Genomic DNA, 14,963 nt, shown 5'->3' with positions numbered 1-14,963 from the left:
ATGGGGAGGGATGGAGATTGGGGAGGTTTCTTATTAGATTCCACTCCTGGGCAGAATTTTTGTAATGGGGCAACAATGAATAGATACAAATTATGCTCGCTTATTCTCAAATTCACCTCGAACTCCAGCATACAGGTACTATCATGCCTGCTTCATAGATGGAGAGCTGAGACAGTGAAAAATAGAAGGTACGTTGAAGATGATGTCTTCCAGCCTCCACTGTTGCCTAGAAGGGGAATCGCTTGCCCAGCACGGAGGAGTCCTTTAGTAAATTAAGCGCTTGCACTGAAACTGGACATACAGGAACCTTACCTTGAGATTGGGATAGGAAGGGGTGTGGGAGTGATGTTTCAAGGCTTGAAGAAGTTTTTGGAGGCGCCCAGAGCACACACGACAGTGTGGCCGGGCTGCTCAGAGAGGGACCTGCACATTCGGAGGCACATGGGTTGGCATCGGCTACTCTTAAGCGTTTCCTTCTTGCGAGGGTAAGCTGCTTCCCCTCTCCACATTTCTGTTTCCTCATTTGTGAAAGGGCACCCGGCCCCAGCCAGTTTTGCTCAGTGGATAGAGCATCAGCCTGCAGACTGAAGGGCCCCAGATTTGATTCCGGTCAAGGGCACATGCCCAGGTTGCAGGCACGATCCCCAGTCGGGGGCTTGCAAGAGACAGCCGATCAATGATTCTCTCTCATCATTGATGTTTCTTTCTCTCCCTCTGCCTTCCTCTCTGAAATCAATAAAAATATATTTTAAAAAAGAAAAGAGAAAGGGCACCAGGAGCACCTCCTATGCCCCAGGTCCACTGTGTGTATTAAATGAAGTGACGTGTACAAAGGGCTTGGCCCAGTGCTGGGCACACGGTGAGCCCTCAGTGTTCTTTCTCTTCATTGTCATCATTATGATCAGATCGGTGCAGCTTTATCATCATTTTCTCAGGTTTAAATAAAGTGCTAATATTAGCTACTTGTGGGGCTTTTGTTTAAATGAAATAACGCAGATAAAGAGCTTGGAAGAGTAGCTGGCATGTAATGAAAGTGCTAGCTGCTATTACGATGATGGCTGTGCTGATAGGTTGTGGTGTGACTTTCCTGGGAGAAATTGTAATCAAAGTGTCTGTATCTTCTACCAGCTCCAAAGGCTGGGACAGTGCCAGGCAGGTGACCTGGGGAGCACTCAGTCAAGTAGTCCTTGAATCTAGGAGACTCAAGTCTGAAGTGGGTTAACTGCAGGGCATCCCTCTCACTAGAATGCCTTCCTCTACGGGTAGTTAGAAGAGGATCAAACAGAAGAATGACTCACAAAGCCCAGGACTGAAGAATGACTCAAACCTGAAGATGACAGATATTTTCCACTACATGGACCCGCAGCACAACCCAAATCTAGCCCGGGGTGACCAGCTGGCCCTGTCTGGTCTTAAAGTCTGTTTCCAGGTGACCAGCAGCTGAACTCTGTCTGCTTGTGGTGGTCGCTGTCCTCTGCCCCCTTCACTGCCGGTGGGCCCAGGTGCCTCTTCACTCCCTCAACAGAGCTCCCCTTACCACTTGGAAAATTCCCCGGCTCAGAAGCTTCACTGTGTAGGTCCAGCATTAACCAAGCAATGCCTTAAAAACAACATCAGGCAGGATCTTTGGGGGCTTAGGCTTAAAGTTCTGTAACTGTCAGTTGACCTTCAAAGTTCAATTTAACAGTAAAATAAAAAAATTTACGTACTTCTTTTCCTGAGCTCCATTTTCTATTTCCACTTTGCTCTCTCTCTGTGCGTGCCTCTTCAAGGGAAAGGCAGGGTGTAAATAAACTGAAAGCTGTACACCAACATGCAAGCCATCAGATCCTCGTTTTCCTAGAGGAGCATTATTGAAAATGACGTAAAGATCGTTCTGTGGAGCGTATGTTATTGAAAATTAAAGCAATGAACCTGGGAATGATAGAAGTACCGAGGGATGGTATTTGTGGTTCAGCGAGTGCAAATCCATGTGTCATACACAAATACACTTCACTTTAATAGTTTGATATCTCTTCACTCATCTAAAACACCTTAAGGTATTTGGAAAGGGAGGAAGAAATAAAACAGATGAACCAGCTGAGATATGGCCAGGAACAGTAGTACTTCATTTTGATTGATGTTTTTACAACCTTATCTTCTAGATAAAAGCTACTGTAAACAAAAGCTGACCTACATTGATTGTCTTTCAAGGAAGTGAGGGCCACCTGTGTGCAGCTATTGGCTCCCGACTACTTAGTTTTTCTTCTTAGCCGTCAGCTCCGCCCACCTGACAGCCACACCTCAGCCACCTGTAGGGCCCTCCCAGGGAACAGCTCTTGTATTTCCTACCAGGTTCTAAACAACATCATCTTTCCTGTAATAACCTGAAACACATAGATTCCAAATGCGAAATGTCTGGCACTACTTTTTCGGTGCATGTAATTTGGGCATAGTTTTAAGGCTGATTTTATCTCTTCCCTATGTGGTCGGTGGTTGTCAGCAAAAGACTGTTTTCCAAATGCGTGTTAGCACCCAGAGCTTCTCCAGGCGCTCTCTGTGGGGCAGGCATTCATGTGTTCGTGCATCTGCTCAGCCAGCACTCACTGGCTGATTCCCTTGTGCCTGAAATACAAGCTGCCCTCATGCAGCTTCCATTCTAGACGTGTAGAGCCAGATCACCCATATTTACTTGTCTTCTGAGTGCCATATTTTTGTAGTTGTTTTCTGTCACCTGGTCATTTTTTCTAATGATCTTGATGGTTCCAATTTCTAATCCCTTCACCCCCACCCCCAGCATTTGCCTTCAAGGATCTATAAAATTGTGAGATTTGCCTCTGAGGACTGTGCTGGTTAGCCAAAGAGATTTTTCCTTATCGGGAAATATGAATTGTGAGTAAAAGGAATGTTTTAACTACCCATTCAGAGCGAGTTGGGATCTGACATACCTGAAGCACTGTGTCACACTGGGATAATGATAGATTTATAGGGCAAACATGTAGCAGCCTTAATCCTTCAGTTATTCGACTTTGCCAAGGATGAAAATTCCAGTATTTTTTTATTTTAAGCAGACATTTATATTTCTATCTAGAACCCATAAATTTCTTTGTGCCTTGAGATAAATGTCTCACTGAACTCTGAGTTACCCTGTGCTGTAATAAAAAACTATGTTAAAAAAAAATCAGGGCTAAACAACATTTATATAGTAAAATATTTTCTATTTTATAAAGCATTTCTAATTTCTACTATTCAGAAAGTTGGAAGCGAGAAGTTCAGGAATAACCTCCGAATTTATCAGAACGAGTCTGGCGAACCCAGAATGGACCACCACACTGTCAGCCAGGCTCGGCCAGCCTGGGGATCACTATTCATTATGGTTGTCATATCAATTATAAATTCTCTGGCATCAAACACTAAATCAGCGGAAATGATGGGTTCGCCTTTGGCATGTTTCCCTGGGGAAATAACTGAGAAAACATGTAATAATTCACACAACCAATTTTGTAAACTACCCCAACTTTGGGAAGAAGGCTGGAGTATAAATTCTAGGCTGGTAGATATGATTTGCACCCAAGGTCTGCCTGAAGTAGTCTCTCACTCTTAGTACTTAAATGTTTTCTCCGTACATGACCTTGAGTACTTTAGGACTTTAAGGATTTTGGTTTCTTTTACTGCACTTGGTATTTCTTCTTCCTACTTGGGGACAGGTACTGTCCACTTAATATATCCTCATTTGAAACAAAGACCAGGACTACTGTACTTAAGTTCATCCTCCAGTTTCACAACGAAATAATCTCAATATGTTTCTGATCCCAACTCTTTATTTCTCTTGGGACCCTCTGATCCCACTCTTTATTTTCACCTCAAAAAATGAACATCTAATGGAGAAAATGAAGAGGACATTATATGAGTAAATGCAACTTAGCTGAGAGCTCACCTCGCCCAGGAAGACTTCTAGAATATCATGTCATTGCTCTAAATCAGCGGTCGCCAACCTGTGGTCCTGGACCACTGGTGGTCTGTGAGGTTGGAAAATTGGCGATCGCTGCTCTAAATTGTCTTTTGCTGTGAACTGGTCGGCATTTTGTTTGTTCAGTTAATTACTTACATTTCACACTTAAAAATGTGAATAGACTTTTTCCAGGTTATTAAACTTTGAGCTGTAAGCTGCTGCAGGAGGGAGGAGCCTTCCTCCAGTGACCTGTACTGTCTGCAGGGGGATGCCCAGGCTGTGCTATGTTCATTCTTAACAGGTAAACGCAGCGCAGCTGGCCCACTGCCGGGAGAAAGCGTTTCTCCAGGAAAACAGATATGAAAGCAGCTGATTACATAGCTTCTGCCTTTGTTTCCTATTCTACCTCGCTCAGCTTCTCCCTTCTGAGCAGAGGGTTACAATAGGCTAGAAAGACTGTGAATGTGGCATCTGAGTCTATCCAACACGGGGCAACGGACAAGGAAAATGAAGCACTTTTCCAGGCAATTTAATGTAGACACGGAAATGCCAAGTTACATAAACACCAAGGAGGATTTCAGGTGGTTGTAGTTGTGTATTTATATACATTTTAAACTTTCTTCAAAATAACATATTTTCTGTTTATCTTCTATGTGGCATTCGGGCCTGAAGTGAATCAGTATTTAGAATATATTTTTCCTTTTCTATTTTCAAAATTATATACAGTGAGTTGATGTTACAAAGAGAGTTGCATTTTTAATCATCAAGATCCATGAGTTTAGTGAGAATACTCATAACTGGGGCTCTTTTTTCTTCAGTCCTTTCAATTTGGAAACACGGCCCTGCCAAGAAAAGAAAGTGAATAAAACAACCAAGTTATGTTTTTATTTCATCTCTGGATATTACAAAATAAAAAGAATGTTTGCATTGTATATTAAATTGACCATAGTGCCAGAACCTTACGATGTTGTATTACATGATCACTAATCTATTATTATTGTACACATATTTACGCACAGGCATGAGTACACACGTACTCTGCATATAAACATGTGCAAGCATATTTCACTTGGACTGAAAAGTTATTTACAACTCTGTCTGGAGATACATACAACAGTGATTAACAAGTGCATAACCAATCTACAACACGCAGATTAAAACTAAATAAACAGTGTAAGAGTTTATTTTAAAACAATTACAAGATGTTTTATATTTCTCCTTCGTCCTGAACTATGTTTTTGCGAATGCATTCTTCATAAAAACCACATGCAAGTCTTTGATGGTGAAACAATTGACTTCCAACAGCCACATGTCTGCACACGTCTTCCGAAGTTACCCCAGACCCCACACAGCAACTCAGATGAGAAAGAAAAAGGGGAATATATATATATATATATAGTTTTTAATTATTTAATGAAGACCTTTGTGAACAAGAAACTTGACTAAAATTATCAAATCATCCCATAGTCCTCTTTTCATTTCAATTGAAAATTGTTTGGTTGACTTGATCCAGATTAATATTGTAGAACCCCAGTATACTGAGTGAGAATCCTTTATGTAAACATGGTAATTCAGCTCATTGAGAAGTATGATATCAGTTTCATGAGTTTCCTTTATTCTTTGTGGAGAAGCAAATTGTACGACAGTATATGAGTCCCAGCTTCATATTGTATTACCAAAAGAGGTATAAAGTCATACTGATATTTTTAAAAATATGTAGTAATTTTTCTCATAGAGCTAAAAACATAGATAAGTCAAATTAATGCCACAAACATAAGATACATCTTCATGCCAGAAGTATTTTACCAGCAAGAGTGGGCCTTTGGGTTCCCTTTGTCAACCCTGCTTAGCAAGTCTGAACCTTCTTTTCTGGTTCTTCCTGACATGCTCACATAGACCCTCCGCTTCCCTCGGTTTTTGTGGTAACTTATTCCAGCTGTTGGTGTCCATTAATGGGAACAGGCTGCAGGAGTGTTCTGGGTTTACTCCTCTCTCCTCATATTAGATTCTGTCCCATAGCTTCTGAATCTTCTCCTCGCAGGAAGCATTTATCTTCTCTGGACTTCAGGCAGTGATTCCATAATTCTCAGTCCTTTTACCTGAATTATAAGTTGCTTTGCCATATGCTTCCTAAACATGGGGACACCTACATTGAAATGAGTGGCTAGATAGACTCTTTAGTATGGAACTATTGACTGAAAAATTATTCCCCGGAGACAGGTGAATCCTGACTCATACACTGGGCTTTTGATTAGTCGCCTGCCTTCTGGACCCCTGCTCTTCTCTCTTTTCCAGATGTGGTAAATATGTTTCAAAGTTGAGTGAATGTTATAAATTGCGGTGTAAATACAATCCATAGTGACAGACAGTGGAGTGTAATGGTTATAAGCACAAGCCACAGAGCCAGACCGCTGGGGCCCAAAGCCTGTCCCTTTTTGTGCCTCAGTTTTTTCACCTGTAAAATGGGGATAATCGTAGTGCCCCCCTCACAGGGTGCTTGTGACTTTCAAATGAGTGCACGTGTAAAAGTATGGAGTCATTGCCTGCCACGTGAGTGTGCTGTAAATGTTCGTTACCTCTTCATTGTTGTTTATTCCGATAGTTTTATATGTATTTAGACCACATCTTTGTAGACCTTATGTATGATCAAGGGCCTTCTGAAATCTATGGAGCCATAGAAGCTAAATGGGCCTCAGGAAACCAACGAGGAAGTTGGTTATTGGGGCTAATTTAGCAAAGTGATATCCGACACTAGGATTGGAAATCTCTGCATACCTGCATCTACCTTTCATTTTATCACTCTCTGAAAAAGTGCCTCAAGGAAAAGTCTTAACAAGGGAAAGTTAAGTGAAAATATCATCCAATTAATTCCTGTCTTACAGGATAGTGAAAGGTGTGGCAGGGAAGTGCTGGGTGCAGGGGGTGGGGGGGCGTATTTTTTATAGTTAAGAAAGAGAAAGGAAGTCCTCACTGAATTTGGGGTCTCTGAGTTTCTCAGAGAGTTATAGGGAACCTTGGATTGAGAGGCATGATTTCTAACATATACCCGATTCTGTCCAACATTTACAATCTGACATCCTAGAGACTATCTGAGGACAGCTACATTTCTTCTGGAAAACTAAGAACTTACTCACTGAAGGACCATTTTTAAAACATTCCTGGTGACAGATCTTTTAAAAATATATTACAGATTGCACTGCCTGTCTTAACTGAACAAAATGTAACCAGCGCCCATTTTCCTCAGACTGTCCTTTAGCACCTGTTGAGATTGACTGAGTCCACGAGCCCCAACACCGCCTTGGATCGCCACAACTGGGGGCGCTTTCAGTGTCTCCTCCCCGGTTGTCAGCAGTCCTCAGGTGGCCAAGTGTTCTGCCTGGAGTCGGCCCCCTGCTTCACCCGCTTCAGATTTGCAACTTCAGAAACCTACTCACCAAACTTAAAAACACACCACCGCAGTATAGAAAATATGTAGGATTCTTCATCTATATTTGATTTCTTTACATGTTTAGGTGACCTCAGGGTCCTAGACAGGCAGCAGGGAAGGTGTTGGTGTGTGGTCTCAGTTAGGAGCCAAGAAGCTCTATTGGTGGAAAAGCATCGACTTGCTTCATCACCGGTTTGCCTTGGTGAAGAGTGGCTACTTAGTAATCATCTCATTCAGTGACCTCTTCTGCTATAAATTCTGGGCGCGACTATAACAGAAAAAGAAAAATCTAATTTATAGCCAACAGGACTCTTCATGCTCCATATGTGAAGAATGGCATTTGATTACTCAAGTGTGCAGTGTATATGTTAGTTACATATTGCTATGTGCCAAATTACCCCAAAGCTAATAACTTAGGAGTACACACACTTACTATCTCACTTTTTCTGTGAGTGGGAACATGGGCGTAGCTTAGCTGGATCCTCTTCTCCACAGTCTCCCACATGCTCCATTCAAGATACTGAGGGGTGGGGCTTCTCCCAGTCAAACCTTCAGATGAGACCACACCCCTCAGCTCACTCCGGTTGTTGGCAGGATTCAGTTCCCCGCCAGCTGGTGGGCTGAGGGGCACAGTTCCTCGCTGGCTGCAGAGCCCAGGCCACCCTCAGTTCCTTGCCATGGGGGCCTCTCCCAAATAGCAGTTTGCTTCATGGAAGTATGGGAGCCCAGAAGGCAACGGTGTGTCTGATAGTGAGATGGAAGTCACAGTCTTTGAACCCTAATCACAGTGGCATCCTATCCCTTTTGCTGTGTTGTTTCTCTTAGAACCTAGACACTAGATCCAGCCCACATTCAAAAGGAGGGCATTAAACAAGGGCACGCGTCCCAGGAGGCGGGGACCACCTTGGGAGTCAGCCCAACACAGTATCTTTCTGCAACTCTCAGTCGCAACTCGAACTCCAGCACCACCTCCGCATGGGTCCCTTTTCATTACTGCCGCTGCCCAGGGCAGTCAGGTGCTTCTCTCTGTACCTCTTCCTGTAGATAGCAGCAGCAAGGCTGCTCTCGGTGGAGTGAGTTCTCAGTGCGACCCGGGGCAGGAACTGTGTCTTTCCTTCTAGCCCATTTTTTACTGTGAAGATGAACCTCATGTGCAGGGACAGATTAGTTACAAGTTTGCTCAGTATTTTCAGACATCTCCAGTGTTTCCCATATCACAGAATCTCCTTCATGTATGCAGTTCATATTCATCCAGAAAAGGAGACCAAACCCATTAGAACAGTGTCCCTAATCCTGCCAAATTTGAAAGTCTTTAAAACAAACAAAAAAGAGTTATGGCTAACTCTCCTGCCCCCACGTGATTATAGCTGTGCTTTTTAAAAATATATTTTTATTGATTTCAGAGAAGAAGGGAGAGAGAAAAAAGATAGAAACATCAATGATGAGAGAGAATCATTGATCGGCTGCCTCCTGCACGACCCCTACTGGGGATCAAGTCAACACTCCGGGTATGTGCCCTCACCGGGAATCAAACTGTGACCTCTTGGTTAATAGGTTGACGCTCAACCATTGAACCACGCTGGCCAGACTATAGCTATACTTTTAGATTCCTTCTACTTAGAAAATACATAATACCTGAAAGCTACCTATTTTGTTATCTACCTTTCCAAAAGAGGACGAGAGCTATTTTATTTTTTCGGAGGACAGTGCTTAATGTGCATAAGGATGTCTCCCAGTCTATTCACAGCCCCTCAAGGGCCTCTGACCCAAGTTTGGGAACCTCTGAGTTAGATCTCAAGGCAGGGCCAAGTCTCAAATGCCCACAGGGTGCAGGTGGGCAACAGAAATGAGCAGCATAGGCAGAACATTAAAAAAAAAAGTGTATTATCTTCTGTTTCTTTAGTGAAACGTGAAATCCCCTGAGCTTGTCTTTGCTTTCCCAGATTTGACAGATGTGAGTATGAGGAAGTAGGGCTCTACAATTAAAGAAAATCTAAAGTGAGGCATGATGAGGAATGGCACCTGGCACTGAGCCTCGCCAGAGTAACAGTGCCAGAGAGCGGTGGAGACTGTGGCAGACCTGAGAGCACATGGCAGGTCCAGTGGGGGCAGCCATGACTTGGCTCCAACTGATTGTGACCGTATCAGTTCATTTCTCAGGAGACGGTGAATATGCAGGATTTTGTCTACAACCTCCCAATTTTTATGTGTTGGCTCCATTTTTTTAACTCGATAAAAGCCCGGCCTTGATTTCATAGATCCAGTCACAGAAATGTCACTAATTTGCAAGGAAGCTTACCCCAACAGGATCACCATAAAGCAGAGAGACACACGGTGAAACCAGGCTGATCCCTGGGAGACAGATGTGCACAAAAAACCCAAAAGGGTGCCCAGCTTTCGTTCCACAGCCTCCTGTTTAATTTCTCTAAATACTCTAAAATGAAAGGAACCCAGAGAAGCAGATTACAAATGCATTTACCTAAAACGTCATCCCCTCAGGGTCTGTCGTGGCTCCTGACTTTCACCTCCCATTTTTTTCCAAGGTATTTGTTACTTTTGCTAATTTGGTGGTATTTTATTTGCAGGCAAAATTAACTTGTTCAAACGTCACTCACATTCCAGTGTCTGCTCCACAGGACTTTGTAAAATCCATTTGGAGTCTTTGATCTCATTACTTGACCATGAGTATAGTAGAAACATTAAAGTTACAGTTAGCGATCCGTATACCTCCCATTACTGCGTGTCCCCGGGCTGGTGAGGAGGGCTGCAACCCCAGTAGCAGGCCAACCTTCTGCTTTGCACATTCGCTCAGACCCAGGGACTCTGTTTTCTCTTAAACGCCGTTAACAGTCTCTTTGATTTTTATTGGTCACAAAGGTTATGTTTGCCTTCCCAGCGATCTCACTCTCGTCCACGAGTGCCACAATAAACGGCAACAGGCATCCAAAAGGTGAAACCACTCAACCCACAAGCATGTCCTTGACCTACATAAAAATTTCGTAGGTCCTGTTGTCTCTCTTTTACACCGTCTCAGAAGAAAACGCTGAAGTTGGCTTGCTTGGTTTTTCCGATTGTTAACCATAAGGTTCCCTTCTGTTAGTTCAGATCACCGAGGAAGCAGTGATGTCAAGTGTGTTAATATGGTCAGCCTCTTCATCAATAGACAAGAGTCTGAAAGGTCATCTTGCCAGCATCGCATAGTCTCTGGATCCCGAGTTGAGGACAGCTCAGAAAGGCACTCGAGTGGGTATCAGGAACAAGGCCAGATCTTGTCCCGTCATTATGTTTCCAACCTCGTCACTGTCTAGAGTTCCTATTACCGTTCTCACTCCAAGGCCAATAATCTGAAAAGCTCCATCTACCGATCTCTATTTACAAAGGGTGGTTGTCTTTCCTGGTCGTTGAGCACATATTTTCACTCAGAGCTTTTGAGCCACGTGAGAGAGCTAGTATTACCTAAGTAACTATAAATTCATCCGAAAGCGAAGAAACAAGCACTTAGATACATGGTAGAGTCTCCTTAGGAATCCCTCGTCGTATGTACCGATGACAACTCACAGACCCTCGTCACTACCTTGGAAGGTCCTGGTTGGGAACCACCCCATGAAATGTTCAGATTCCCAATCTCGCTAAAACCCTTTTGAGTTGCAAATTTCATCTGTCGCCTCACAAGTGAAACGAGTCCCGTTTCTTGGTGGCCGAGGTGTTCCCCAGACTGGCTTTTCCACCTGGAAAATGCCATTTTTGCAAAGAGCTGTCATGCTTCCTGTCCTTTGGCGTATGATTTAGCTGCTCGGCCAACGTACAGGCTGCTCTTGCTCTCGGTGCTGGTGATGTGTGTTTTTGTTTTATTAAATCTTTAAAACACCGGGCTTGTTTATGACCCCCATATATTTCTTTGTTCTTTTCCATGACTGTTTAGATCACAGATTTTTTTTCTCCCTCTGTGGAAATACCAGTGCCTTTCCAAAGAACATCACGGTCTCCAGAATGGCTGCCTCACATGATGGGCGAAGGCTCTGCGCTCTAGGTTGGGTCTGCGAGGCTGTGACTGGGGGCTGCTTGGTGGGTGGGAAGGTTTGAGGCTTCTCAGATCCGGTCCCGAGACGCGCAGGTCTTCCTGCCGTTCCCAGACCTGTTTTGACAGATCTGAGATCATTTGATAACAATCACAGTGCTTTTTGTAAAATAAAGACACCAAATAGTCTATGTTCCAGTTGCAGACAAATGTTTGTGATTGAAAGTTACGAAGCAGCCCTCAGTTACATAGAAGCAAGTTCTCATCCAGGTGTGAGCTTCGCCTTGTGTGTAGGTCAGCACGGGACCCCACACCCTGTGCCAAAGCAGTCCGAGTCTTCTGAACCCAAAGGAACCTTCCTCAGAGACGCTGAGGAGGAGGAGGGGAGGGAGCATCTGCAGCCAGGGCTGCATTCAGGCAAACGTCACAGGGCCTGGTGCTGCAAGGCGTCCCGTCCAGACGTAGCTCCTGCGTCCCCTAGAACAAGTTCAGTGGATGAGTTCCCACCTCATGGTTCTGTCCTCGCACGGAGGGGATGCAAAATGTTGTCATGAATCTTGCCTTCAACTGGGCTACTTCGCTGATGTGGATCCCAAATAAACCAGTCCGTGACATCCAGCTGAACTTGCTCCTGGGCACACAGTATCTCACAGCCCGTCCCGTCCTGTTAGTTTTGGCAAGAACGCCGCCGCATATAATAAATCATGGAAGGAAAGAGCTTTCTGGCCTGGCGTGGTTCAGCCTGCTGTAACGTCAGAATACAGAAAGCAGTTCTGTTTTTAGACATCCTTTTACTAACCCAGCATTCATAATTTATGATTCCACTGTAAAATTCCTGCAACACGACACCGAAAGTAGTGCTGCCCTTTAATTAAGTACCTTCAGTAGGGAAAACGTGAAACTGATGTGCAAAACCTCTCTGTGTGCGCACGGTGATGGATCGCGGTTGCATCTTTATGAACCCAGCCTGGAGGTCTCGACTTCCTGAGGGGTGAGGAATCCGCAGGGCGACTTCCTGAGCCTGCTGCTAGCCAAACCCGAGATCGTTCAGAGGCACCGTTTAGGAAAACTGAGGTTTTAAGCCGGCGTCTGCCTGTGCTCTGTCACAGGTCCGTGTGCCATTGTTCCTGTTTTCGTAAGAACCTACGACCACATTTCATGTCGTGTTTGCACGTGGAGAGGTGGGAGCGCAGAGAATGCAGGGCCGGGGAGAAGGTCTCTATGAGGTGTCCCCTTGTCCTGTGGACTTTTTTTCTTTTAAACTGAAAAGCAGGGATGACAGAAGGGACTTTGGGCCCTACTGATGCACGGATAGAACATGACAGCCCTAAGAGGACCTTGGGCTGTTCCATTTTTTTTAATTATTTTTTTTTTTAGTGTTCTTTTTCCTCAGTTGAAAATAGCTAAGATAATTTTTCAGAATACTTCTGAACATAAGAAGACTAAAATCCCAAGCCGGTGCCTTCGGCTCACCACTGTTTTGACTTGGGCTTTATCCTCCATCAGCTAAGTGGTCACATAGCCCAAGCCCATAGCATCTTCCTGAAAGGTAACGAGGGCAGTGCATACATCTGACATACTTCACGTTCCTTGAAAGAAAGGCAATAAATGTGCCTTGCATTAAGTTAACTCTTCGGTGTAAGTTCCGCTACTTTCGGTCATTATGTAGCAACCGAAATAAAAACATCGTGCAATAACGCTGTGTAACCATCTTATCCGTGCTTCGGAGATTCCTGTGTGGGGAGCTACACTGATGCCATGCGTGTGTATTGTTTTCTCGTGTTTGTGCAGATTCGGGCCGGGCCTGGTCATCTACTGGTACGGATTCATCCAGGAGCTGGACTGTAACCGGGAGAGGGGCATCCTGCTCAAAGCCTGCTTCCCCACGGACATCGTCACCTTGTGCCACGGCGCCGCTGCGCCCTGACGGGCCCGCACCAGAGGCTGGGAGGGGAAGGTGGATCCGGAAGCAATTTCACTTCCCTGCAGCGTCAACTCCTGGCAACATCTGCCCTGAACTCCAGCTGAACCCTTGCTGCCCGTGGTCACACCACTGCCTCTTTAGACAAACATAGCAGGAGTCTCTGTTTTCCTTCATCCCTGGCTGATGTGAGCAGCCAAGAGCTACAGACACAACCCACTCATTGTCAGCGTTTCTGTCTCTGTCAAACAGTTGGTTTATAGATAGTCATAATCTGTCTTCCTTCCGGATGGCTTCTCCCTGAATACTGAACAAACGGGAAAACGTGGGGACCCCAAGGTGTGATTTTTCAGTGCTCCTCCCAGTCTCCGAATCACCCTCTTATTTTTTCCCCCCTAAGATTCCTCCCCCTCCCCGCTTCTCTTCATGAAACCCAGACAGACACCCAGGGTTGCATGACCGCGTGGCAGCATCCAGCCGGGTCCCAGCAACGCTGAGGCCATGGTCCGACGCCGAACCCTCGCCCTCACCTAAGACTTATTTGAGCACCAAACATTTCTCATTTATCTCATTCGAAAGTATCCGTTACATTGTGTCTAGAAACCGCACTCCTCCGCGGGCGGGGGGCGGAGCGGCGCGGCTGGAGCGAGGTGCCAGCCGAGAGGGGAGTTTATTTTTAAAACGTGGCTAGTTCTCAGTGATGTGCGATCGTATTTTTATGAGTAAAATTCTTTACAAGTGCGTTTGGTGCACTGCTTTTCACCTGCATTTTATACCACGTAATTATAAAACGCTCATAACGGGGGCATTAGAAATACTCAGCTTGGAAGGAATGCAGTGCGCTGGACGTGAACCTGGGACGATTTTCAAGAAGCAGAATCAGGCAGAGGGTGTATCTGTTCACTTTATTTAGTCACCTTTTATGCTGCAAATGAGATTTCACTCTATAGTTTACATCAGTAAACTCATTGTAAATCTCTCTTTGGGGAAGTTAAAGATTAATGTATGCCCAGAAATGTATTTAGTAAAATACATTGACAAAACATGACTTTGGTAATGTTGAATTGGCGAGTTTGGAGCTATTAATAAAGGTGTAAATTTTTACAAACATGTGTAAGTTACCTGCATTGCTTGGTTCCCTCACAAAACTCACCATGCCGTTAGCACCCCGTTCATTTTGTACCTAAAAGGGTTTCCCAAGTCTGCCTGCTTCTTTTCCTCTGGAAAGACACAGGCGTGTCAGGTCCGACCAAGCGGATTTTAGCTCTGCAGGGGTTGCCTTCAACAAAAAGGAACGCGAAAGGCGGTGAACTGGTAAACAGGTATCAGGCAAACTTCTCTTTCCATGTAAAGTGCCCCATGCAGGTTTTGTGAGTGAAATAGAACGATTCGAAACCAGTGCTGTTGTCTTGATACACACAGTCACTCACACACACACAAAACTTGTTAAAGGCCGTTTTCATGGCCTGCTCTAAGCTGCTTTTTCTTCTTTCGGAATAAATCACATTTACCTGCAGAGATGTTGAAAACCCTGTTAAACCCTTGTCGGGGCTTTGTTTGTTTTACATTAAACAAATGCATGGTGAGGGTACACAAGTTAAAACATAGAGGTGCTTGCATTTCGTATTCCTTCTACCCGGTGCCCTGACATAATGTGTTATGAGAA

General features: G+C 44.5%; 1 protein-coding gene and 1 long non-coding RNA gene across 3 annotated transcripts in view; one reads left to right on the top strand and one right to left on the bottom strand.

The window, feature by feature from the left end:
• The window catches only part of LOC102761755 (chromosome unknown open reading frame, human C15orf41), a 218,239-nt gene extending 204,410 nt beyond the window's left edge, over nucleotides 1-13,829 (top strand). Inside the window, exon 11 of one of the 2 annotated variants that reach the window (XM_006778110.1) lies at nucleotides 13,168-13,829. In XM_006778110.1, coding sequence (XP_006778173.1) covers nucleotides 13,168-13,303 — 136 coding nt within the window. In that variant the 3' untranslated portion in view covers nucleotides 13,304-13,829. The remainder of the gene's footprint in view (nucleotides 1-13,167) is intronic. The other variant, XM_015557609.1, reaches the window with a different exon arrangement.
• The window catches only part of LOC107181550, a 14,000-nt gene extending 95 nt beyond the window's left edge, over nucleotides 1-13,905 (bottom strand). The window contains exons 1-2 of the long non-coding RNA XR_001512207.1: nucleotides 13,828-13,905; nucleotides 1,742-1,753 (exon numbers count right to left, since the gene is read on the bottom strand). This is a non-coding gene — a long non-coding RNA (uncharacterized LOC107181550). The remainder of the gene's footprint in view (nucleotides 1-1,741; nucleotides 1,754-13,827) is intronic.
• Nucleotides 13,906-14,963: the final 1,058 nt, after the last annotated feature.

The sequence above is a fragment of the Myotis davidii genome, unplaced genomic scaffold, assembly GCF_000327345.1.
Source record: "Myotis davidii unplaced genomic scaffold, ASM32734v1 scaffold46, whole genome shotgun sequence".
In the NCBI taxonomy this organism is placed as follows: Eukaryota; Metazoa; Chordata; class Mammalia; order Chiroptera; family Vespertilionidae; genus Myotis; species Myotis davidii.
The sequence above is the reverse complement of the archived record's forward strand: the minus strand, read 5'-3'. Positions and strand labels throughout refer to the sequence as shown.